General features: G+C 54.2%; 1 protein-coding gene across 1 annotated transcript; it reads right to left on the bottom strand.

The window, feature by feature from the left end:
* Positions 1-964: 964 nt before the first annotated feature.
* Positions 965-23,007, bottom strand: LOC109250801 (basic proline-rich protein-like). The gene is made up of 8 exons (XM_019421922.2): positions 22,992-23,007; positions 20,647-20,783; positions 12,150-12,242; positions 10,907-10,960; positions 9,105-9,210; positions 8,811-8,995; positions 1,717-2,130; positions 965-1,630 (listed from the first exon to the last, which is right to left on the bottom strand). Exons 1-8 carry the CDS (start codon positions 23,005-23,007, stop codon positions 1,403-1,405), a joined length of 1,233 nt encoding a protein of 410 aa, XP_019277467.1. The 3' UTR covers positions 965-1,402.
* Positions 23,008-24,021: the final 1,014 nt, after the last annotated feature.

Raw genomic sequence — 24,021 nt, 5'->3', positions numbered from 1 at the left:
ACCTACCTCCTTCTGTCTGTTTTACTCCCCCCCTCCAATAAAAGCTCTTGCTTCTTTGAATATAAGCAATTACTGGGTGAGGGGGGAAAGGGGTGCTCAGGTAGGGGCTGGGAACCATCTCACCGGATTCTTTAGGCTTCCAAGGACCCCAGCCTCAGCCTTCCTGTTATTTGGGGTTCCCCAGCCTGTCCTGGTGGGAGACCTGGGATGTACTCAGGCAGGATGGCCGAGTGGGGTGCTTCAGGGAGCATGCAACTCGGAACTTTGTCAGCAGCTGGCAGGGCTGGCCTCATGGCTCACCCGAGTCCGCTCACTGGTCGTTCTCTGCTTCCTGAGAATAGCTGAGCGGAGGAGAAGAGAAGGCTGGGCAAGTGGCAGAGACTGGTCACACAACTGGGGGAGCCTAGGGTCAGCTTATGCTGTTACCACAGCTTCCCAGGAGTGGCTTTTCCGAGAAAAGCACACTCTGAACCTGGCTGGAAGAGCAACAAATTCTGTCTCTACCTTCTTGAGTCCTGGCAGCCAGGTCTCCATGCCCCCCGTCCACGTCTTTTCCTTTTCCGAGCAGAGCTGAAGAAAGGGGAGGGAGCCAGCAAGCCCCCTCCCGTGTCGCCCCTGCTGCTCTAGAACCGTGTCTTTGGCCAAGTGGACAGCAACCTGGCCTTGCTCTAGCCTCGATCGCTGTCAGAGGCCCCTGGGGTGCCAACGGGACACCCAAGCCTTAGTTTCTCAGTAAAGTGGGCTCAAATATTTTTAGATTCAGGGAATTCCTAAATCGGGAAACCTTGGAACCAGGATTCCAGCCTCGGGTTCCCTTTTCTGCGATTCCGGTCTCGGGGCCATCGCTTTACTACCGCCGAAACGGCTCAGATTTGGGAGGCTGGTCAATTTCAGAATTCCGAGACCCGGTTCTAGAGAAGCGGCTGTGTGCCCGGGAAGCCTGCGTCAACAATCAAACCCCGGAGAAGCCGCGGGAATGTCTTTATTGGATTTTGCGAAGAGCATTTGGGGTTCCTCTCTGGGTAAGGAAAAGCCCGACCCGTGCGGGCGAGGGCAGGCCGCCGTGGGCTGGGGGCGCCTCCGAGCACGGGCGGCGAAACGTCGGGGTCCTCGGCGAAGAGAGCCGGGGCTCCGGCCGATGTCTTTTGCTTTTCTGCGGCATAGCTGCCCGAAGGAACCAACGAACGAACGAATGAAGCGGTATTGTTTAGAAAAAATACCCTCTTGACACGAAGCTGCGGCTGCAGTCCCCGGGCGTGCAGAGGGGCCCGCGCTTTCGCTCGTTCTGGGGCCCCCATTCCGGGGCGCAGCCGGGACAGCGGGCGGCCCTTTCGGCTGCCCAGTGTCCTGGAGTTCCCCAGCGACCTGCGCCGCCACGAAAGGTTGCGAAGGGCGTGGGGAGCTATGCCCTTCGCAGGGCTGGGACTCGCGTCCCCGGGGCTGCTGCCCTCTTGGGGTGCCCGGGGCCGAAGCGTGGGGTGGGCTCACCAGGTAGGCAAGGTAGCGCCTGGCGACGGCAGCTGGGACTGCGCGCTGGGCGCAGGAACGAGCTCCTCGTGCTGCCTCGATGGCGCCTGGCCTTTCCCGGGATGCGCTCAGTTGCGCGCCACCGGCTGGACCTCACAAACGCCTGGAGCAAACAGTGCGGAATCCGCCACCGCCTCCCTGCGCCCCAACACCGCGGAGACCCAGCGCTCCTAGCCCAGTGACTCTTACCCCACGCGGGTTGCGCTGCGTACTCGGCTCGTCGGCTCCGGGCTCGCTCGCCACGGACTCTGACTGAGGTTTCGACTTCGGCTGGGGCCCTGGTTCCAGCTGTGTCTCCGGCTGTGCGCGCAGCTTCGGTCCTCGCTGGTTCGCTACATCGCAGCGCGCAAGGTCGGGGCTGCCTCGGCCCGGCCCGCTCCTCCCGCCACCGCCGCCGCCGCCGCCCGTCGCCCGCGGGGAAGGCGGGGACACGGGCCGGGGAGGCGGGAAGGGGGGAGGGGAAGCGAGGCGCTCGCCTGGACCAACGGGGAGGGGCGGCGCGCAGTCCTGCCGGCTAGGGGTCCGGGCCTCCCTCGGGTCGCAGGCAGGGGTCCGCGCGGCTCGCCGCCGGGGTCCGAGGCCGGGGAGCGCGCCCCGGGACTGCTAGCGCGGAAGGGGGACCTGGCCGCATGCGGACGAAGCCGCTGAGGGTACCGGCCTGGCCTCTGCGCTCTTTCCCACCTGGCACACGAGGGGTCCAGCCCGACCTCGGCTTAGACGGGCCCTGGTCAGAGTTTCCCCCCGTCCTGCCTGACGCCAGTTTTAAGATTCGACCTTTCCCCTTTCTGCTCAGCCTTCGGGAGGAAGCTGGTCTTGCATTTTGGCAGGGAATGTCCGCAGCGCAGATTTTGGCAGCCAAGGAGGTTTGAGGACAGACCCCAGAGTTTCTGGGGAGGGGCAAACGCTGACCCCTGCCCTGCTTGGAGGATACCCCCCCCACCCCCCACCCCTCCCCACTTCTCCTCCTCCGGGGGCTGGGCTGATGAGCAAAGAGTAGACCAACCCTATGGAGCACAGACAGTTCTGCGGCCACTTGTTCAGCCCCTCGCCTGCACACCCTCCAGCGATAGCCCTGTTCGGCCCTTGCACAGGGGAAGACTCCATCCATATGGCCCCGTTCGCCTTTTCAGGGGAGATGGACAGGACTAACGGGAACTGGGTCCCACCCGTGTTGCCCACGGACAGATAACCCCTCACAAAGCCTTGTGGGGAAACCAATTGGCCGACCAGGCTCCTGCCTTTCCCAAGCCCCCGGTCTGAGCCTGCTGCTGCCAGGCCGTGGTGGTAGGGACAGGGGGTCGGGCGGATCAGTACATCAGGCAACCACCCCGGGGACAGGAGTCACTGAGCCTGTCTGTAGACGGCCACCGGGCTCTGGCGCTGCCGCCTTGGCTCAAGGTGCCGGGAGATGGCAGTGCGGCGGCCCGCATCTATGTTTCATGAGGTGCCGTCATCGGCGGCGCCTCCCTGCCTGGTTCTAGCCGACAGCTGCCGCCGGAGAGGCCACGGCCCCGTGCCCGCTTGCTCTGACGCTCTGCTTGCCCGCAATCTCCAGGGCCACCTGGTCAGGGAAATGCAGAGACAGGAACCCTTCCCAACTCCCAAAGCCTACCCGACCCAAGCTCGCAGATGCCTCACGCTCAGGCCCCGAGAAGTAGCCTCTGTGCCCTGTCTTGCTGTTTGGGGATTCCAAGTCTCCCCTCGACTGTCAACAGAAGGAATACCTCTCTGGTGGCTGTGTATGGTTCTGGTGCACACAGGGTCATAAGGGTTAAGAGCTAAGTCCCCTGTGTGCAGGATTTCAGACCATGACCTGGGGGTGGCCTGGCAGAAATGCAGTCTCCCAGCTTGGACGATGGACTTTGGGAATTCTAGCTTCTGCTTCTCCACTGCCACGATATTGGCTGTTTTATGTGTGAAACTGGTTTGCTGGCAGATTTGGCCCCAGAGGCTGCTAAGCGGAGACACTTCCCACCTTGTCTCAGGCAGCCTCCCCACACACCCAAGGTGTCCCTGCATCGTGGCCATAAATGCAACTGCCGGGCCTTTACTCTGCATGGAGGGTGCAACAGTCACCTAGCTGGGTGGGCAGGGGTGGGAGGGGCGCTTACACTCTGGCACCTGCCCTGGGATTTCAGACCTTCTTACCCCTGCACATCAGCTGTTTTCCAGGTTTTCTTCTCCAGCAACCACTGGGCGCGCGAGTGTGATTCTCCGTATGCCCTTGTTTCCAGGCAGACCCTGTGGTACCATAGAGCTGCCCCTGCGACCTGAGGGCCAGAGGAAGAATCTTGTCTGCATCTTTTACCAGTCATGTGGCCTTGGGCAAATGATATAACCTCTTCTAGCTTCAGCTTTCTTACCTGTGAAGTGGGAATAAGAAGCGTTTTCATTTCATTGAGCAATCTGTGAGATGATGGGGAGGACTGTCGCCCTGTGTGGGGATGGGCAGCTGGGCTGGATGTTCATGGTGAAACCTGGCATGTTGCTTTTCTCCTTAAGATGCTTTGCTCATTTTTGTTTCCTTCTTTGCGGTCTTGTTGTTTCAGTCAGGCAGAAGAAGGCTCCTTCTCTGATTTAGTAGACCTGCCCCTCATACCCCGCTTGCCATCTAGGAAGTCTCAGACCAGGGAAACTAGGCAGGTAAATGGGGCGGGACTGGGGCCTGAAGTCCTCAAAGTTCTTGGTGAACTGGGGTGGGGTGAAACCCTTTTGTTATGATCTTATTTTCACTTTCTCCACAAAGAATTTTCCACAATTTCCCTTTAGGTTGTGACATCTTGGGGGCACATACTTTCCACTTTGGAGGCAGAGGGATCAGGCAGTCAGAGAGAGGAAGGTTGGAGCTGGATCAAGGGAGAACAGAATTACTTCTGTTCTTATAGTACTTACACAGTCTTTGTACCTGAGTATCACGTTCGCTTTGAGCTTTCCTGGTACCTACCCAAAAAAGATCAGCAGAACTGCTGGTGCATTTGCTTTGTTTTTCCTTCCAAACTGATATACTTCCTCTAAACAAAAGTTTTTTCCATAGCATGAAACTCTGACATGAATTTGTCACACGGGTTCATGTTAAACACAATGGGCAAATGTCTTCAGCCCCATTTATGCAGAAAGGGATACATATTCTTCAAGCAGTTTATTATCTTAATATCCAGGAAAAGTAGGGAGAGTGTCCTTTCTCTTTATTGCTCTTATTGCAATAGTATTGGTATCAACATTTGTGTAATGCTTGATTAAAACCTGTTGCCCCTACCAGGGTCCTAAGCTCCTTAAGAGCAGGGCTGAGTCTCTCTTGCCAAGCATAGGACCCTCCCTAGGGTGGGCAAAGGGATTTGATTGTGCTGATTGGCTGGATGCAGCTCACATGCCCACAGCTGAACCAATTACTTTGTGGGGTAGAGTGGCTCAAGGCTGTGGTTGGCCAGGCTAGGGTCACAGTCTCCACCCCAGGAGGGTGGGAGGGGGAGCTCCACCGTTTTAAGGAATACTCACCACTCTACCCCAAGAATACTGGCTGCTGTCCTGGAACAAGTTCTCTGAGCTCCTTGTGGCAGGGAATGGGTTGGTTTTCAAAGAGGTCCCTGCCCTGTGAAGGTTCTCAGAGGGGTGCTCGTGGTGTTGGTAGGGTGTCCACTGCAATGTGATAGGGAGGCATTGGTTCTGTTGGGAGAGTTTGAAGTCCGTCAGGATTGTTCCTGCACTCATCTGTAGAAAGAGTTGGAGGGCTACCAGAAAGTCTGAGGGGGAGCTTAGAGTCTATTGACCCTTATATAAGGATGGATATGCAGAGCAAAGGAGGGACCTATTTATACTCTTTTTCATCTGTGAGGAGAGAATTAGAGGCTCCAAAGGCAGAGAGGAATCCCTACAATCAGGTAAGATAGAGGGGAACCCCTACGTTTAGGTATGATATTGATTTATTTGAACATAATTATATTGTACTCTGAGCATCCTGGCAGCCAAAGCAAAAATAGAAACCATTGGGACATCTTAAGTATTTTCTTTCATTGCAGACCTCCCGGCATCTGCATGGAGTAGTGGAAAGAGCCCTGACCTTGGGACCTTCCTGGACTGGCTTCTATCAGGTCAGCAAGTTTAGAGAGCAAGTATTCTGTGCCTGTGATTGCAGAGGTACAGAGATGAATGGCTCCTGCTTGTTTGGGCTGAGCCAAGGAGGCAGACATACCAACCCATAACCATGTTTGGAGCACAGTGCTGGAAAGGAAAACTATAGCCTGATGTTGAAGGGCCTTGAGTGACATACAGGCCTTGAGATTGCCTGGAACAGTTTTTCCACTCCCCATTTCTCACTGGAACAGCACTAAAGTGGGAAGGCATTGAATGGAGGAAGAGGAAGCTGGAGAATTAAGTAGGAACCAGACACCGCAGGGCTTCATAATCCTTGCTAAGAGGGTGGGACGCTATCCCGAAGGCAAAGAGGAATAGACGGCAGGTTTAAACAGCGGGAGATCTGGTCAGATTTATATTTTACAAAGATCACTGAGCTTGGAGAGTGGAGGATAGGTATGAGATGAGATAAGAGCAGATTAATTCGGCATCATCACTCAGCCACTCTGTCCATCCTTTTACGTGTCTGTCAGTCCATCCATCTACCATGGCACAGGAGGCCACGGTTTGGCCTGAGAGCTGTAAAGGTGAGAAGTTATGACCCCTGCCTGCCTGGAGCCTTCCCTTAGACCCCTCACATCACCCTCTGCAGGCCTGGTCTGTCCGTCCCATCCTCACAGGCTTTGTGGTTGGGGCCTCGGCAGCCCTCCAGATGTCTGCTTGCTGCACGGGGAGACAGGGTGCCCAGGGCCTGAAGGGGCGCAGCCACTACTGCAGACAGACGATCTGGGGAGCCAGCTCAGGGCACAGCACTGTCGGAAGCTTTTAAAATAATTACCCCTGCCTGCTTTGGCTGACTGGCTGATGGCAGCCTATTAGCCCTGAGTTGGAAATTCTGAATTGTTTCATGACAATTGAAAACATGATTGGAGGCCAGGAGGAGCTGCCCATGAAATATTGATGTTTCTCAGTGTTGTGGGGCTGTTCCCCCTCAGCTGGGCAACCCTGGGTGCAAAGAACTGGTTGCTGCAGAGCAACTGTCCCTGGGCTCCGCAGGCTGACTGCTCCGAGGGGAGACGGGAGTGTGTGTTTGTGCAGGGTGGGGAGGGTGGTTTGGGGACCTGTACCTCTAATGCCTCACTCCAAACTATGCCCCCCCCCATTCCAGTTTCACTACCAGGGCCAAGCAGGAAAGAACTTGGGGACTCGAGATATTCTGCGTGTTCATGTCTGGCCTAGATTCTTCCTGGCACTCAAGGCTCATTTAGAGTCAGCCTGGGAATCCCAGTTCTGCCCCTTAGCATTGTGAGTCGCACTTTCTCAGCCTTTCTGTGGGGGATACTGAGTTCCTACCTCGCTGGGCTGTGAGGTATAGGGAGGCCCTTGTGTACGTGCTGGTGTCAGTTCAGGGCCAGCTAAGGGAGTCCCTTCCCTACTGGGTGCCCAGGGCTTCATGGCCCTTCTCCTTTGTAGAGTGCTTTGAAGTACTTTGTGTTTTCCCTTCTCTGTAAATTCTAAATAAGTAGTGCTCAGAAGAGGAGTGCTGGTCTGGCAGGCACCTCTGATCGATGAGGTGCCCTGGAGTCTTGGGGAGGGATTCTATGCCCAGCCCAGGCCTTTGCTCCTGGAGGTGAGGCTCTTCTGTAGCAAAGGAAACTGGTGGGTAATGGCTGCCTGGATTCCTGCCCTTAGAATCTGCCCAGGACACCAGGGCCTCTGTCTTTATGAGCCCTTGATTTGCCAGGCACAGTACATGGTTCATTTTCTTTATCCTGGGAGGTGGTATTCACCCATTTCATAGATGAGGACAGTGGGGGCCATAGTTCATTCCTTCCTTCAACAGACAGTATTTAAGCACTGCCCTATGTCCTGGCACTGAGGGACACAGGGGTAATGGACAGTGCCAGTGCAATCCTTCATGAGGCACTGGATCTAAAGATGATCCAATCCTAAGAAGTATCCTACAAGTAGGGCAGGTTAGGAGCCTTCGGAGCCCGAACAGGGGCAGCAAACCTAACCCAGGGATCACAGCAGATTTTTTCTGGAGGAAGTGACCCTCCCACTGAGCTGTGGGGTAGCAGGAGTTTGCCGTGGGGCTGGGGTGGGGCAGGGTAATGACAAAACTAGCGAAGGGCAGGCTCAGTGTGGATGTTCTTATGCATCTGACGATGGGCACAACTCATATCCACCTGCTCTGCTGCCGTGACGGTAGCCTGAAGAGGCACCACCAAGAGCCCCACAGCTCCAGGGTGCTGGGTTCATTGCCTATGGGCCTCTCTGGGCTTTATTGTCTTCATGTGAGTAACAAGAATTTAGATTAGTTGTAGCAGCTGGGCACATTCGCAAATGCAACTTTACCAGGACTCCTAGGTAGATAAATGTAGCAGTGCCCTGGCTGAGGGTGGGTATACGTGTGGGCTCGTGTGCCCTCCTCCTGTATCCCCATCTGGAGGAGCCTGATGAGGAGGAGCTCCAGGGCTGAGGCTCCCCTGAGGAGCCCCAGGGCTCCCTGGACCACAGTTTGCAAGCAGAAGGGTAAGGAGCCTCTCCACGGGGCTGTCCAGTCCTAGCCTCCTGGACCCAGGGGGTGGCCAAGAAGCTCCCTCTTGAACCCTGATGGCAAGACCCCCATGGACCTGCTATTCCTTGTTCCTTTTCAGTTTCCTAATAGCCATTTGTGCTTCATCCCAAGCATCTATTAAATACCTATTGGATGTGTACAGAGGGGCTAATGTTTTTGAGCATCAACTGTATGCTAGGTCCACGCGGGGCTCTTCATATCGGGTCATTTCCTCATCACAGATAGCTGTCAGCCCGTTTTACAGATGAGGGGGAGGAGAGCTAGGAGAGGTTCAGTGATTTGCCCAAGATCACGAATCACAGTGACACTACCACCAGCCTCCATGGATGGATTAAGCGCCTGGTGTGTGCCAGGCCTTTGCTGATACATTCCTGTGCATTAGCAACATCGTCTCTCAGAGCAAATCTGTAAAACAGGCCCTATTTCCATCTATAAAGATTGAACAAGTGCAAGCCTGGAGAAGGGAAGGGGATCTGCCTCGGCCTCTGGACTCTGCCCGCCCAGCCTCTCCCTCTGCCCTGCCCTGTGCTGTGGGGTCTGAGGCAGCTACCCGTGTGCCCCCAGGTGGGTGAGCTCCCTCCCATCTTTGTTTCCGCTGTGAATACAGGGAAACTGAGGCCCAGAGACTCACTTCCCTCAGAACATCTCCGCCCTCTGGGACCCCCATCTGGCACAAGCCTCCCTCTGCTCCCTTGACAGTGACCGTGAATTCCAAGTCTGGCTTTTCTGCAGAGTACCCGCCTTTCTGGGGGCTGTCTGCCCATCTGGCAGCATTGGTCAGGGCACATTGACCTTGGCTGTCTGAGCAGCACCATCCTGAGGAGTTCAGGACACATAGAGGGAGAGCTGGGGGTGGGGGCGGTGAGCCAGTTGTGGCTGCTCCTACGATCCCTCCCCTGTCCTTCGGTTGGGTTCTAGCTCATACTCGGCACCCCCACCACAGGGCCCTTCCTCCCCTCTCCAGACACCTCAAACTCACTGCCACTTAGGTGTGACTGTCCCATGGACAGGGCCTGCATGTGAGCTTTGCCCTGGGGGAGAATGCGTGACATTGAGGACAGGGTGGCATTTCAGACAAGGTGGAGGGAGGCTGGACTTTTGGTGGATGGAGGGACACCCCCCTGCTGTACCTGCAGGTGGAACCCCAGAGGATTGGGCTCCCTCTGAGCCTTAGGGGCAAAGCTTGTCTGTGCACAGAGCCCAGATCTCTGCCGAGTAGACAAACACACAGTGAGGGGACGAGTCTTGACAAATGTTTGCCAAGTCCCTGGCTGACTTGGAAGTCAGGAGTGAGCTTGTTTGGCAGAACAAAGAGGAGAGCAGCCTGCAAAGGGCCATAAATAGTGAGGAAGGAGAAGCAGCCTGGCCTGAAGGCTCCATGGGAACTTGTCCTATGCTTGTGTCCTCTGCTGAAGGATTCCCGCGTCCTCTCCCAGAGCTCTGGGCCTGCTGGCCACCGCCTGGACCACGCGAGTGGCAGCTTCCTGACCCTTGAGCCACATCTCTATGGGAACCCTTGGGTGCTGGGTCACCTGCTGGGAGGTCAGTGTGGCCTGCACATCCCAACGTCCCCTCCCTCTACGAACCAGGAAGTTTGGTTATAGTCAACAGTGGCAATACTTCCGAGACAGAGCCGGTCTGGCATTAGACCCTGGGAGATTGTGACACCTGGATGTACCCAGGCTGAAGGGATACAACCCCCTCACCACTCTGGAAGGGTACAAGGTGACCTCCCTCTATCTGTCCACAGTCCAGGCGGATATGGCCACCCATTTTTTCAAGGAGCAGGGCAGAACAGGAGAGGTGGAGGGTGGAGGGCAAGATACCCTACTTGGGCCTCAGTTTCCTCAGCTCAATATGAGATCCTTATCTTTGGCTAACCTCCAACCCTTGGCTTACTGTGGGTATCAGGTGAAGGTCAGCAGGCCTGGGGAATGGAAGAGGCAAGATTTTCTCCAGAGCAGATGGGGAGGCCGTGTGGGATAGGTGGACACATGCACATGGGAAATATGAGGGCTGTGTGGGAATCTGTAAATTAGTTTGGTTCAGTGTGACCAAACCCAGAGGATGATGGGGGTGGGATGGGAGCTAGGCCAGGACAAAGGATCCCCTGAGGAAATGGGGAGCCCTGGAGGGTAACTGAGCTGAGAAGTGCTCTGAGCAGGGCTCTGCTCTAGGATGGTGGGGAGGGGGCAAGAGGCAGGTGAGGCAGGTCTGGAGCGAGAGGCCAGAGGTGGACTGCAGAGGGCCCCTGGCTCTCCTCTCTGGGCTGGGGAAGAAGGTCCCAAAATTGGGGAAGCCTGGTTGCTACCTTCACTCAGATGATCTGGCCTGTTTCCCTGGGCCAGGCTCCTCTCTTTCTCAGTAGAGGTGGCCCAGAGCCCCAGGCTCTGAATCCCCAGACCCCACACCAGGGACCTGGCCTGAGCGTCTAGGGCCTTTCTCTGACTTCCCATGCTTGCCCATTGATTCTGTTCCCCCGTACCCACTATTCTCCAAGGAGCCTGATCCAGGGGTCCCTAGGAAGGGGAGGGGTGGGCAGCAGGCCTGGTAGACAAAGTCTTGGTGCTGAACTTTCCCTGGGCCCACCTGGAGTTACTGTCTAAGCTTCCCTGACTGTGCACCTCACTTTGGGGGTGGGGCTGGGGGCCTCAGGACCTAAGGGGGGAAGGGACTCAGTCACCGTCATATACTCTCTTTCATTCAGCAACCTTATGGGGCTCCCACTTGGATGGGGTCCATCTGTGTCATTGGCGAGGCCATGGAGAAGCCCCCTTCAACCTTCAAGGAAGGGCAGGAAAGGACTTGGGCAGGAGGTAGGCTACTCACTGCTTCAGGAAAAGGGGCAGAGGCCACCTGGAAGCCTAGTTGCGCACCCTGTTGGCGGGATAGAGAGATGCAGGGCCCTGGCTTTTGTGGGGCTGGGTTCTGGGTCCATGTGTCTTCTGGGTTCCCCCCTGTCTGCTCATCACTCTCTGCTGGGGCTGGGGTGGGGCTGGGGGGTAGGAGGGTGGGAGGAGGGAAGCAAGGTGCCTACCTCTTTGTTCAGGTGTGGAGATTTGACCAGTGTCTGTGATGCTAAATCTCTTGAGCTCAGTCTCTAGTCCTCATCCTGATTTGCTTTTGGTGTGTGTGTGTGTGTGTGTGTGTGTGTGTACGCGCGAGTGTGGGGGGAGGGGTAGTTTTATTGTATGTACTTAAGAAAAAAGGCCACAGCAAAGATCAGGTTGATGGAACAGCTTAGTATCTTGATTTTGGTGGTGATCCCATGAGTCTCTACATGTGATGAAATGACAGGATGCTACACACCCTTTATAGCAATGTTGGCTTTCTGGGTCTGGTGATGTACTAGTGATGTGAGATGTAGCCATTGGGAGACTTGGGGGGAAAGGCCCACAGGCCTGTCTGTACCATGTTGGCAACTTCCTGTGAGTCTGTGTTATTTTATTATTTTAAAATTTTATTTAGTTTTGAGAGAGAGAGAGAGAGAGAGACAGCACGAGGGAATCCCAAACAGGCTCTGCACGATCAGCGAGGATATAGGGCTTGATCCCACGAACTGTGAGATATGACATGAGTCAAAATCAAGAGTCAGACGCTTAATCAACTGAGCCACCCAGGCTCCCGGAACCTATACTATTTTAAAATAAAATGCTAAAAAGCCAGTTTGGGGTCCTGTTTGGGGCAGAGGGCATCTCTCCACAGAGCACCGTAGGAGCTGGTAGGGGGCCCTTGGAAAAGAAGGAGGGCGAGGGCCAGGGAGATAGAAGGAGGGATGGACGATCATTGGCGTAAGAAGCTAGAGGGAGGCCTCACCTGGGCTGGAGCCCATCCAGGGGTGTGGCTGGTGGGACTCACAGATCCTGGGTGGCTACAAGTGCCATCTAAGGGGACTGGGGGGCAGCTGGGCTGAGCTGGGCTTGGAGAGGAGCAGGGAGGAGAAGGTTTGTCATTGTACCTCCACACATACCTCAAGAGCAGGTGCTTGGGTGTCATCCAGCAGAGGAGAGGCATACATGGGTGTGTGCACCTCTAGGTGCCCAGGTTGCTCGGCGGCATGTGTCTGTGTCCAGGCCCAAGGAGGCAGGTGTCAGAGCCCGCTATGGCCCCTGGGAGCTCTGGAGCTCTCAGGGCTGAATTCTGGGGGCCTAGCTCTGGCCTCTTGGTTGCCCTCGAGGAACAGGTCCTTGAGAAAGTGCCAGCTGTGGGAGCAATTGTCTGGCCACGTGGATTTCCTGAAGTGCAGGCTCTCTGGCCTCGCATAGTTGACACCCCATGCAGCTTCCATGAGCCAGATTGCAGGTCATTCCCCCAGCTGCAGCTGCCTGCTTGTCAGATCTTCCCTGACCCTCCCCGACCTGCTGTCCTCCACTGTGATCCAAGAGAAGTTCCCCCGGAGCACCGTAAACTGATGTCACCACCTTGCCCTGCACCCTTCACTTGACCTGGATCCCGCATGCGGCACATTCAGCATCAGGCTGGGGCTGCCCAGCCTGCAGCAGCGGCTCTTGCTAATTGGATGCCGGCCACCATCCTCTCTCAGCCCCTGCTGCCTGTGCCCAGCTGTCTCTGCCTCCCCTCCAGGGGGCTCGTCAGCTACCCAGTACCAGCCATTAACTGCAGGCAATGGCTTCCTTCTCCTCTTTCTTTTGGTAAACTCCTACTCACTCTCTCAGACCCAACCCGGCCGTGCTTGTGTCTACTATCCTGCTCTCTTTGCACAATCCCGGAGTTTTGCTCTTAGCGTATCCTGTATTTGTAGGTTTAGTTTTGGCTTCAGCCTCTGGACTCCTTAGGGGTTGGGCTATGCTTTTTTCCATTTCTATAACACTGTCCCTTACCCCCAAGCACAGTGGCCCATGTTAGGAGCTCAGTAAGTTATGCCACATTGGTGGGGAACAGGGCCACCATCATTCAGGTGAGGCTGATATGAAGGCTTCAGGCTTCCGGGGCATGGCCAGTCTGGGAAAGTAAGCAGTGAACACTGGCATCTTGGCTACTTTTGCTGGTGGGAGACCCAGTCACCTAATATGAAGACTGCTGCTATCTTTTGAGTCCCTTCAGTGTGTCCTATTTTGCAAGGTTAGGGACTGTTTGCATGGGCCATTTTACAGATGAAAAAACTAAGGCCGGAATGAGTTACTGCCCTAGAAAGCAAGGGAAGGAGCTGGGATTCAGACAGACCTAGGTTGCTTGATGGGAGAGCTCCCCAGTCCCCATTTTTTTCATCATTACATAATCCTGACAAGTTCGGGAGGCTGAGGATGGCACAGTCCCAGCCCTAGCCTTGGTGTGACCCTTGGGAGGCTGTCATGTCCCAGGCACAACGGGGAGCACATCTGGGGAGGAGCCCTGAGACTCAGTGGGTTTTGCGACAAGGGATCCAGAGGGGCCTGATGGGGGTTGCTTAACTGGTCTCAGGAGAACCTTCGTCCCAGCCCTAGCCCCATTTTCGTGTGGCTGCAGCCCAGTCAGGACTGCCAGGAGGGCCTGGCTCTGCAAATTTACTGCCGTGCTCAGGAATTCCTATCCAGCCCAGATCAGGGTGTCTGGGGCACAGCCGCCTGGATTGGGAGGGAAGCTGGGGTTATCTTGATCTCCAGATGAGGTGGTATCTGCTCGTGGAGTTGCTGGGGAAAGCTCTTCGCCTTGGATCTTGCTCACTCTCTCCTTCCGGCTCCTGATAAAGAGCCCCAAACACAGGGCTGTAAAGGTGGCCATAAAAACGGAGAAGAAATACTGGCGCAGCTGGCTTATCAAAGCACATCTCAGACACCAGCCAGCTCTCCTACTTCAAGTTTATTTCTCCTCCTCTGCTTTCTCTCAGAAGGTGTCTCGTAAACAGCTAAGAGGGTCATTTATGAATGTCTTCTGCCTTCCCCTCTCAGCCCAGGGGCCGCTGCTTTGCTCTTTCTGTTCCTTCAGGCACAGAGATGGTGCAGGCACTCCCTTCTCCCAGGTGCCCGCAGAGGTGAGAAGTGGAAGTCAGAAAGGTCCTGCCATCTCCAGACAGGGGTAAGGCTCCCAAAGGTGAGTGAGGATGACGTCTTTGTCCTGGTCCTGTCAACCTTCCCTCCACCCCGAGGGCCATCCCATTGATGGGGGAGGGGGTTGAGCTGGCCTCTGGGAGGGAGCTCCCTGCCCTGGGCTGGCCTCAGGGCTTGACCCATGTCACAGAGTGACTCCTATGGCATCAGAACCGAAAGGGCTCAAGAGACGGCCTTATACAAGTCTCTCCTGATTCCACGGAGCCCAGGGATGGCGGTGGGCGGGGGGGGGGGGGGGGGCAAGTGAGAGGTGGAGCCAGGAACAGAATGTGGACTTATAACCCTAACAGCAGTCATCCCTTCTCCTTCTGGAGCCTGTCTCAGGATGGGAAAGACTTCCATGTACCCCCATGTTGTCTGATCTCCGCAGTGACTCTTCAGGCAGAGACTGTTATTCTCATTTTACAGATAGCGGAAAATGGTGCTTGCGGGTGCTGGGTGGCCGGCTTACCTGGGGAGAGGGGGGCTCTCGTGACCATGACATAGCTGTGTTCTCTCTTTGCCCCTTCAGCTCCTTAAGAGCTTTGCTTGTTGAACTGATCCTCACTTTCAAGACGTCACTTAAACACAGCCCTCAACCCCCCAGCCTTCCAATTCTAGCCTCTTGGCTTATCAGGCCCACAGCTGCAGAGCCACGAATGAAGCAGAGTGGGTAGTTTCCTGGGCCTTTCCCCCTTCTTCTCTGGGGGGTGTTTGGGTTCCTTCCAGCTGGGAGGCTTGTGGATGTGGTTGGGCAGAGCTCCCCAAACGGTCAGAGGCACTGAGCATTCTGGGTCATGGCTGAGAGAGCCCGAGATTTGGAAGGTGCGTGGGTGGGGGTGGGAAGGGCCCCCGGCTACGGGAGTGTGAACCTTGTCGGAGTCCCTATCTCCCTGGCAGCAGCCCAGGGCTTGGTGGGCAGCAGGAAATGCTAATTGCACAAATTAGCTCAGTCTACAGTGGCCAGAGAAATTGCACCTGGCTTGACAACAGTGGCTTCCTGTTTTACCCCTTTCTGTTAAAAGGTATCTGTGTATTATAACATGTTCTATCTGTATTATATCTAGAACCCCCTCCCCCCAGCCCCTCCCAGTCAGATGAGTGTGTTTCCACATTGGTTGCTCCTCAGCCCAGCAGGACTTGGAGGGTGTTGCTGTCTGCTGGAGCGGAGCTCGCCTCTTGCATGGGGCCAGGAGCTCATTCTGCATTTCTGCACTTCCTGGGTCATGACCTTTCCACAGCTGATCCCTTCATGTGGCCTGATTAGATATGTGAACAGTCCTCCAGAAATAGTTACTGCCTGTTTCTAGAGAAGAGGCACTGCCCTTCATTCAGAAGGAAAGAGAGGCTTCACGTGGGCAGGTGACTTTCCTGAGGTGGGGGTCCCAGAGGGCTGGCGGCAGAGCTGGGGCTATAATCCTGGGCTCAGTGTTGCCTCTTGCCCCTTGTTTCTTGTTCTTCCCCGGTAAAACTTGCCGAGTGGTTAGGGGAGTGTGCAGAGTGCAGGCTGCCTTGGTGAGACCCTTGTGAGGCCATGTGGGGGAGGCCCGGGAGCAAGGGGAGGAGGCTGGAGTCTGTAATATATTTGAATTATCTCTGCAGATGAGCCCTGATTTAGCAGACAGTCTAGAGTAAACCGCAGCTTGAAGACAAATACAATTGACACTGGGCTTGAGTGGTTCAAAGGTTATTGGCACAAAACTGTCGGCTTTGTTTAGCCGAGGGGCTGTATTTATGATGGGTCATACGGCAGTACCATCTATAACTTGTCGGCAGCGCGGCTGACGTCGGACCAGAGACAGGCTATTTACACTGAGCCTGGAGTTTAGTTTCTCTGCTGGGAAGTGAAAAGGCAATTCTATTCTTGGCCAAGTTGCTTTATGGGTTGCTGGCTTAGGTTTGGCATCATGATTTGGGTCGTCAGTGAAGCTTATTGGGGATGGACAGCACTCTAGGGAATAATTTCCTGGGTGTGTGAAGTCGGGGGAGCTGGGGTAGGAGAGGTCCTTGGGGCTATCTGGAAGGACCCGGTCAGTGGGTTTCACTTTGACCCCTGAGTTAAGGTCCACATACACAGGAGTAGGAGCTCTGAGTCTCTGAGCCCCGGGGTCTTGATTTCTTCCTGTGTCTCCCAGATGCCGTGGTTAGTTTAGGAAAAGGAACCATGGGTAAGCGTTGCCCTGAAGAGATGCATTTGTCTGAGGTGCTAGACAGGCATGTGTTATGGACAGAGAATTCCTTTGGAGAGAAATTATCCCAGGAGTGAGGAAACTGTGGATGGAAGGAGCCATGGCCAGAGCTGGCAGAGGTATGTGTGGGGTGGTTTTTTGGAAAAGAAGAGGCCGTCTGTAATCAAGGGCCTTAACATGTGCCTCTCTTGTGATCCATTCATTCCACTGCTGGGAATCCAACCTGAGAAAATCATCATAGATGTGGACAAAGATTTGCGTACCTAGATGTTCACTGCGGTGTTATTTATAAAAGCACAAGGGGGAAACAGCTTCTATGATAGGGGATTTTTATTTCATTAGTTATAGCATATTAATAAAATGGAATATTATACATAAAGTGGATTAATATGAAGGATTAAATTTTGTTTAATGTTTATTTATTTATTTTGAGAGAGAAGGAGAGTGTGTGCTCTTGCACACACGAGCAGAGGAGGGGCAGAGAGAGAGAGAGAGGGAGAGAGAGAATCTCAAGCAGGCTCTGTGCTGTCCCCACGGAGCCTGATGTGGGGCTTGATCTCGCAAACTGTGAGATCATGACCTGAGCCGAAATCAAGAGTTGGATGCTTAACTGACTGAGCCACCCAGACGCCAAATAAGAGGATTTTTAATGATTTTAAAAATGATTCTACATAGAGGGAGAAAATCTTTTACAGACTGTCTTTAAAGTGTATTTTCTGTTGTGTAAAACAAAGGAGGGAAATACACTGGACTGTGAGTGGAAGTTAGCTCAGATGATGGGGATGGTGATTTTCAAATTCTCTTATCTCTTCATAGAATATATTTTAAATTTCTTCCAGGAGTATGTCTTACTTTTTTCCTTAGGGACAGTTACCGAGCGAATAAACAAAAATCCAAGTTCCCACCCCTTGAGTGGTCCTGCTGTTCTCTAGGCCTCAGTTTCCCTGGCATAAAAGGGGACTCTGGGCTGCTCTTGTTCTGCCCTGGTTCAGGTCCTGAGCAGGGATGACCCTCTGGGCAGCTTTGGCAGCCTGCCCATGATTGCCGTGTCCTGGGTCTGACGGGTCACCTAATTTTAGTGCCTGCTGGGGCAGCTGCCTAAGTGTGGCCCCAGCCTCCAGGCAGACGGTCAGGGTGGTGCCCACAATGTTGGCAGCATCTCTGCCAGGCTGGTGAAGTCACAGCACAGCTTGGGACCCGGGCTGGTTAAGTCACAGAGCCTCAGGGGGATTCTCAAGTGTCCGTGACACAGAACATCACAACCTGTGTTGGGGAAGCAATCCACTAGCCAGGATCCCTGGACTGAGTGGAGGAGTAGCGGCCCTTTGGAGGGCTGAGAGAAGAAAGGGCTGTAGGCCCTAAGTACTTGAAAAGTCAGTGCTCTGGAATTCCAGAAGCCAGTCTGCCATCAGGGGTCTCCAATGTATGTCAAGAGCTCGTCTCTCAGCCCAGTTCCATCTGTCAGCTGGGGACTTGCATGGAGACGTGAACATTTCCCCAAAGGTCTTGGCCACTTCTGATAGCAGACAGCTGTGGACACCGTGTCCTTAACTAGAATAGCTGCAAATGTGGGGTCGCTGGCGGTGTGAACTTGAGAACATCTCTACCAGGAAGAAAGTTCAAGGGTAAATGGAGACCAGAGCTCAGTTGGTGAGGGAAGACAGGCCACCATGGCCTCCTCCATGGTCTGCTGTCTTTAGTGCCATGTCACCTGCTTTGCAAGTCAAATAATCTTTCTAAACCCAGTTCTTAATTGTCACTCCTCCTCTGACTTGGCCCTGTGGAGTTGTGAATAAAGCCAAGAACCCTTAGTATGGCATTCAGACCTTTCCCCAAGGTCTTTGTCTCAACCTATTTCCTGCTTTTATGGCCACAAACTTCCTGTTCTAGCTAAACCATAGTCTATCCCTTCTCTATCCTTGAACAACCAGAAAACCTCAGTTCCCTTGGCTGGAATGTGCCTCTTCTACTCTGCCTCATTTAGTCACTACCTATTTGTGGAACACCCCCTATAGGCTGGGTGAGATTCAGCTGGTAAACTCCTGTTCAACCCTCAGAACCCAAATGGCTTCTAGTCTGATACGCCTTCACCCACATGACCTTCCACGTCACTCTTCACTGCTCATGATGCCTTGTATCTCATTTTCTCAGAATGTTGTGTCTACTTTTCCCACTGGGCCTTGGTAACTTTCCTGTGTGTTCCTGGCACGAGGCATAATTCTCTGTAAATAGCTGCTGGGTGTTGTCATACAGAGAAGAGCCATTAGTGAATGCCAGCAAAGCCAGTGGGAGGATCTATTCCCTGGAGTTGTAAGGACATGGGATAATGATAGCGAATAGTGTCAGCTTACACTTACCAAGCATGAACCATGTGCCAGGCACTGTACTGAGTGCTTCCCATGTGTTAGCCCATTGGATCCAACCACAACCCAAGAGATTGATGTGGTTAGCTTCTTGTTTTACAGTTGAAGAAACAGAGGCACAGGAGGGGTAAGTTGCTTGTTCAGGATCACACAGCCAGTAAGCCGATGAGCTGGGATTTGAACCTAGACAGACAGGCTCTTAAGCTCAAACTCTATTGCTTCTTCCTTACCAGGTATCAAGGTGATGTTTGACTCCTGGGAGGTGAAGGGCAGCCCCATACCAGGTGGATCCTAGTGCTGATGTCTGTTGGCAACCTTGCATGGATGCATAGCTTGTGGGGGATACCCACAGAGGGTGGAGAACTTTCCTGAATTTGTCTTAGTGATATATCTGGACATGTTTTTACATCTCTTCCCCCCCCCCCACCCCACCTGCCATGCAGGGCACAGTAGTACCTTTTCCTTTGCCTCTTCAGGAAATGGATTCCCTTTATACACATATATGAAGCTTCTCATGCCTGTCAATCCCTTGCTAGGCCTTGAGGGTATAGCAGCCCTTGCCCCGATGGAACATGGTCAAGTCAACTGGCATGGCTTTCATGTGTAGTCCAACATGGCACAAATCCCAGGTGATGCCCACTCCTTCTGGCATTTACCTGGAGCCCTGGGGTGGCCTGGACATGTCTGAGGACCCCATGCCTTCCTCACCTTCTATCTGTTTAGGGCTATATTTGCTTACTGTCTGGACAGAGGAGGCTGAGCTTTCAGCTGAGTGACATACTCAACATTAAATCTCTGGGGAACATATTTTAATATTGTGGCAGAGGGCCCAGCTGGTGACAGCAATCCTCTAACGAGTTAACCTGAGTAGTTGGGAGCACGTTGGTGAGAGAAGGGACCTGTCTCATCTTGAGACCAATCGTGAGCTTCTCTGTGCCCAGTTCTCAGTACCTGCCCCCTGGCTTGAGCCAGCGTGGAGATGCCTAGATGAAGCAGTTGCAGGTGGCCATGGACTTGGAATTAGTGTCCTGGGGCCATCCTAAAAATGTACTTCAGACAAAGTGGTTTAAAACAGCAGAAATATACTCTCTCACACTTCAGGAGGCCAGAAGCCCAAAGTCAGGGTGTCACCAGAGTTGGCTCGTTTCAGAGGCTCTGAGGGAGAGCCTTTCCCATGCCATTCTCTTAGCTTCCAGTGACAACCTTGTCATTCCTTGGCTTGTAGATTTATGGTGCCTTTCTATGATTCCATCTTCACATGGCGTCCTTCTTGAGTGTCTGTATCTGAATATGTTTCTTCTTCTAAGGCCAGCAGTCATGTGGGATCAAGGGCCTACCCTACTCCTGTTTGACCTCATCTTATTTACATCTGCAATGACCCTATTTCCACATGAGGTCACATTCTGAGGTACCAGGGGGTTAGGGCTTCAGCTATCTTTTTGGGGAACACAATTTAATTCATACCACACTCCCTGAGGGAAATGCTTGGGGACAGCTGGTCTTGTAGCCTTGTTGTCCCTAACTCCTCAGGGGCACCCAGAAGAGGTGAGCTGCCTGAGGGGGCTGCTTGGTGTTGGTCCAGAGCCCATCTAGGCCTCAGCTGGAAGGGTTTCCTGCAGGGAAGGCCTTGGGAGAGACAAGATGATCAAAGATGATGGAGAGGTTGGGGAGCCTTTCCTCTTAGAAATGCAAATGGCGTCTGTGGAGGAAAGGGATGAAAGCAGTTTTAAAAAAGACATTAATCTCCTCACTCATTTCCTTCTGATGGCTGGAGATGAGTGACAAAGCCTCATAATTGAAGATGGTGGGGCTGATAATTCAGCTGTAGCCTGGGGAGGGATGTCTTGGGCTGTGAATCACTGCGCACTACACAGATTGGAGTGTCTCACTGATGGTATCTCCTGGGCCCGTGGAGCCTCTTGCTGGCGCATGAAGGCCACATGCGTGTGAAGGCTTGAGCTGAGCTGGTTGTCAGGCTGCCCAGATGCAGCTTCCTGGCCCAGGGAAGTTTTCTGGGGAGCAGCTGCTGCAGCAGGCAAGAGATGAGTGCCTACTGTGTGCAGGCACCTTGCAAGGGCTGGGGAGAGTGCCTGGTATATAGTAGGTGGTAGGTGTCTCTGGACTGGGAGCGTGAAAGACTCAGGGTAGGAGCCCCAGTGGTAGGAGCCCCATCCCTCCTCACAGTGGCTTAGAGGGCCCAAGCAACTCAGCCCATGGGGGTCCCTCTGCCAAGGAGGGTGCTGGGTCAGTGTGGGTACTCAGGGCAACTTGACCTTTCTATTGTAAACGCCCTCAGCCCTCTGCTTGAGCAAGTACATTTGGATCCCCTACCCTTGACCAAACTCATGCAAGAGGTTGCTTCAAAGGCAGGCAGGCAGCAGGGGGCAGAGAGGAAGCTGAGGGAGGCTTACAGACGGGGGTACCCCCAAACCCTATACCCCTTTCAGGGCTTCTGATGGCCAACACCTAGTTGGTGTTGCTAGCACCTCGGACAGGTCCAGTCCTGAGCCGGGCAAGGTCTGAGCAGTGGAGAGGAATGGGTGACTTCTCCCCTACCTCCTTCCCTGGAACACTTCCAGTGTGGGTGCTGCGGGGCCCCTGAGAGTGCAGCTCTTGGGTGTGTGCTATGGACAGTGTGCTGAGAGGCTGGGGAGAATATTTGGGGCTACTGTGTGTGTGTGTGTGTGTGTGTGTGTGTGTGTGTGTGTATGTGTGTGTGTATAGGTAGGTAGGTAGGTGGGTAGGGAGTATTCAGTAATTTGTTCACTCATTCATACAATTATTCATTCACAAGTGCCCATCACCTTGTTTGATTCTGGGCTTTCAAGGTGGGAACAAAATCAGCATGGTCCCCACTCACATGGAACTCACAGCCCGTATAGGGGACAGTTGTGATTCCAGCAGTCACACCAGGGGACACAGATGCACTAATGCCGAGTGTGAGATTGGGGGGACTCTGCTGAGTTTTGTCACTGATTTGTGACTTTTCACTTCATGCCAAAACATTCACACTTCTTATTTATCTAAAGCCCCTTTGCTGAAGTGATCTCTTGTGTATATGACAGCAGAGCAGCTGGGGGCATTCTGGATCCCTGTTTACTTGCCTTTCAGACTGTCTCCCCCAGCCCCCAGAGGCCTCAGCATTCTGGGGACCAGTTTGGATGTCACAGCTCTGGGCACTGGGGAGCTGGAGAGAGTCTTGCAGCAGGGCAGTGAGATGTTGAAACTGCTGTATCAGGAAGATGCACATGGCAGGGTGGTCTCAGCTGGACTGTGGCTGAGATGACAGGCTGGGTCATCCAGACTCCTGCAGGTGGAGTGGCCTTGTGCCAGGAATGAGGGGTCTGAGCTGGCTGATGGCAGAAGGTTCTGCCAGGAAACACAGGCCTGCCAGGGGGCCCCCTGGCTCCCTGTGGGCTTGGACCTCTCTAAGCACAGACTCTGGCCCTTCCTCAGAGAGCAGGCTCCATCAGACACAGGGCTGAGGCCCTTCAGCAGCCTCCGAGGGGAGACTCTTCTGTTCAGAGCCTAAGGAGTTGGAAGGCCAGGGTGGCTGACAGCTGTGGGGCAGTATTAGTTTTCTACCGCTGCTGTAACAAATTACAACAGACTTGGGGGCTTAAAACAACACCCGTTTATCATCTTACAATTCTGTGAGTCAGAAGTTAAGGGTCTCACTGGGTTACATGAAGGTGTCAGCAGGGCTGCGTTCCATCTGGAGGCTCTAGGGGACAATCTGTTTTCTTGTCTTGTCCAGCTTCTAGAGGCTGCCTGCATTTCTTGGCTCACGGCCCCTTCCTCCATCTTCAAAGCCAGCAACGTCACATTTCTCTGGCTCTCCTTGCACTGCTGCTTCTCTCTGACCACAGCTGGGAAATGTTCCTCGTTTTTAAGGACTCCTAGGATTGGACTGGGCCCGCCCAGGCACTCCAGGATAATTGGCCCGTTTCTGGAGCCTTAAATTTAATCAGGTCTGCAGAAGCCCCCTTTTGTTATGTAAACGACGCAATAGAAAATTCTGGGAATTAGGACATGGGCATTTTGGGAGGGAATGGGGGGCTCATACTGCCCACAGCAGAAGCCCAGGGATCTCCACAGTCAGGAGCAAGGAAGCATGTGACTTCTCTTTGGCTTCCAGGGTGGGGGGTCCCCACATGACCCACAGCCATGGAAACCTCCCAACCAGAAATGGGTGTAGAAGACCCCTCCTCAGACAGCCCTTTCCACACCTCACCTGTCTCCTCTTCCATGCCCGTACCCCATTACCTGCAGTTCCCCAAAGTTACCAGCCTCTCTCTTGCTTCTGGACTTTGCACATGTTTGCTCTGCCTGGAACCCCCTCCTCTTTCCGCTTGCCTCTCACCCCAACCTGGTGGAAACTGCTTGCCCCTGGCTAACCACCCCCGGAACGCTGCCCTGCCTCCTTGCCTTCCTGCCTCTGCTTCTGGCTGGGTTAGGCAGCTGCTGTGCTCCCTGCCCGCGTCGTCAGGGCCCACGCGTGTCTTCACCTCCCCCTGTGAGTTCCTGAAGGTAGAGAGGGACTCTTCATCTCTGAGGCTGGTCTGGGCCCTGCCCTGAGCCTGTAACCAATGAGCTTTGTGAAATAAATGCATAAAGGAATTAATCAGCGGAGGGAGTAGAGGGCCTGGACTGAGGCAGGGGCATCAGGAATGATGATGGGGAAGGTGTGTGGGTGTCCCCAGCTGTCTAGGGTAGGGGCTGTGGTGGGGCAGCAGGAGACATGGGGCTGGGAGGTCTCTGGGGGCCGTGCGTCCATGTGGCCTCGGTCACATGGTAGGGATGCTGAGGGGCTTTGGGCAATGTGGGTGTGGCCTCACCATCAAGGGTCAGGTGCAGGCATCCTGACTGTGAGTACTGCCCTTCCTTGGCTTGTTCTACCCCCAGGTGGGTTTTTCTTCAGGCTTTCTCTGCAGCCGGTCTGGGGAGAGGAAGGCGAAATGACACAGGACCTTGAGCAGCAGGGCACAGTGGCTTCTGAGCTCCTAGGTTGTGAACCCATTTCTGACATCAGGGAAAGACACAGGTGCGTCAAGGTACGTCTTCCCCCTGTCCAACCCCTGGATGCTGACAGGCTTCTGCTGAGCTCTGCATATTTCCTTCTCCAGAGAGGCCCTCAGGGGTGGGTGATGACCTCTTTGTGTCCTCACATAGGGAGACGTTGCTACAGGGTGGTGGAGGCCCCTCGGATGGAGAGGATGGGCTAGGGGAGCATGCCTGCTCAGAGTGGCCTTCCTAGCAGTGCT

Source organism: Panthera pardus, unplaced genomic scaffold, assembly GCF_024362965.1.
Source record: "Panthera pardus isolate Hobbes unplaced genomic scaffold, ASM2436296v1 HiC_scaffold_2, whole genome shotgun sequence".
NCBI lineage: Eukaryota > Metazoa > Chordata > Mammalia > Carnivora > Felidae > Panthera > Panthera pardus.
This window is presented reverse-complemented; position numbering and strand designations above follow the sequence as displayed.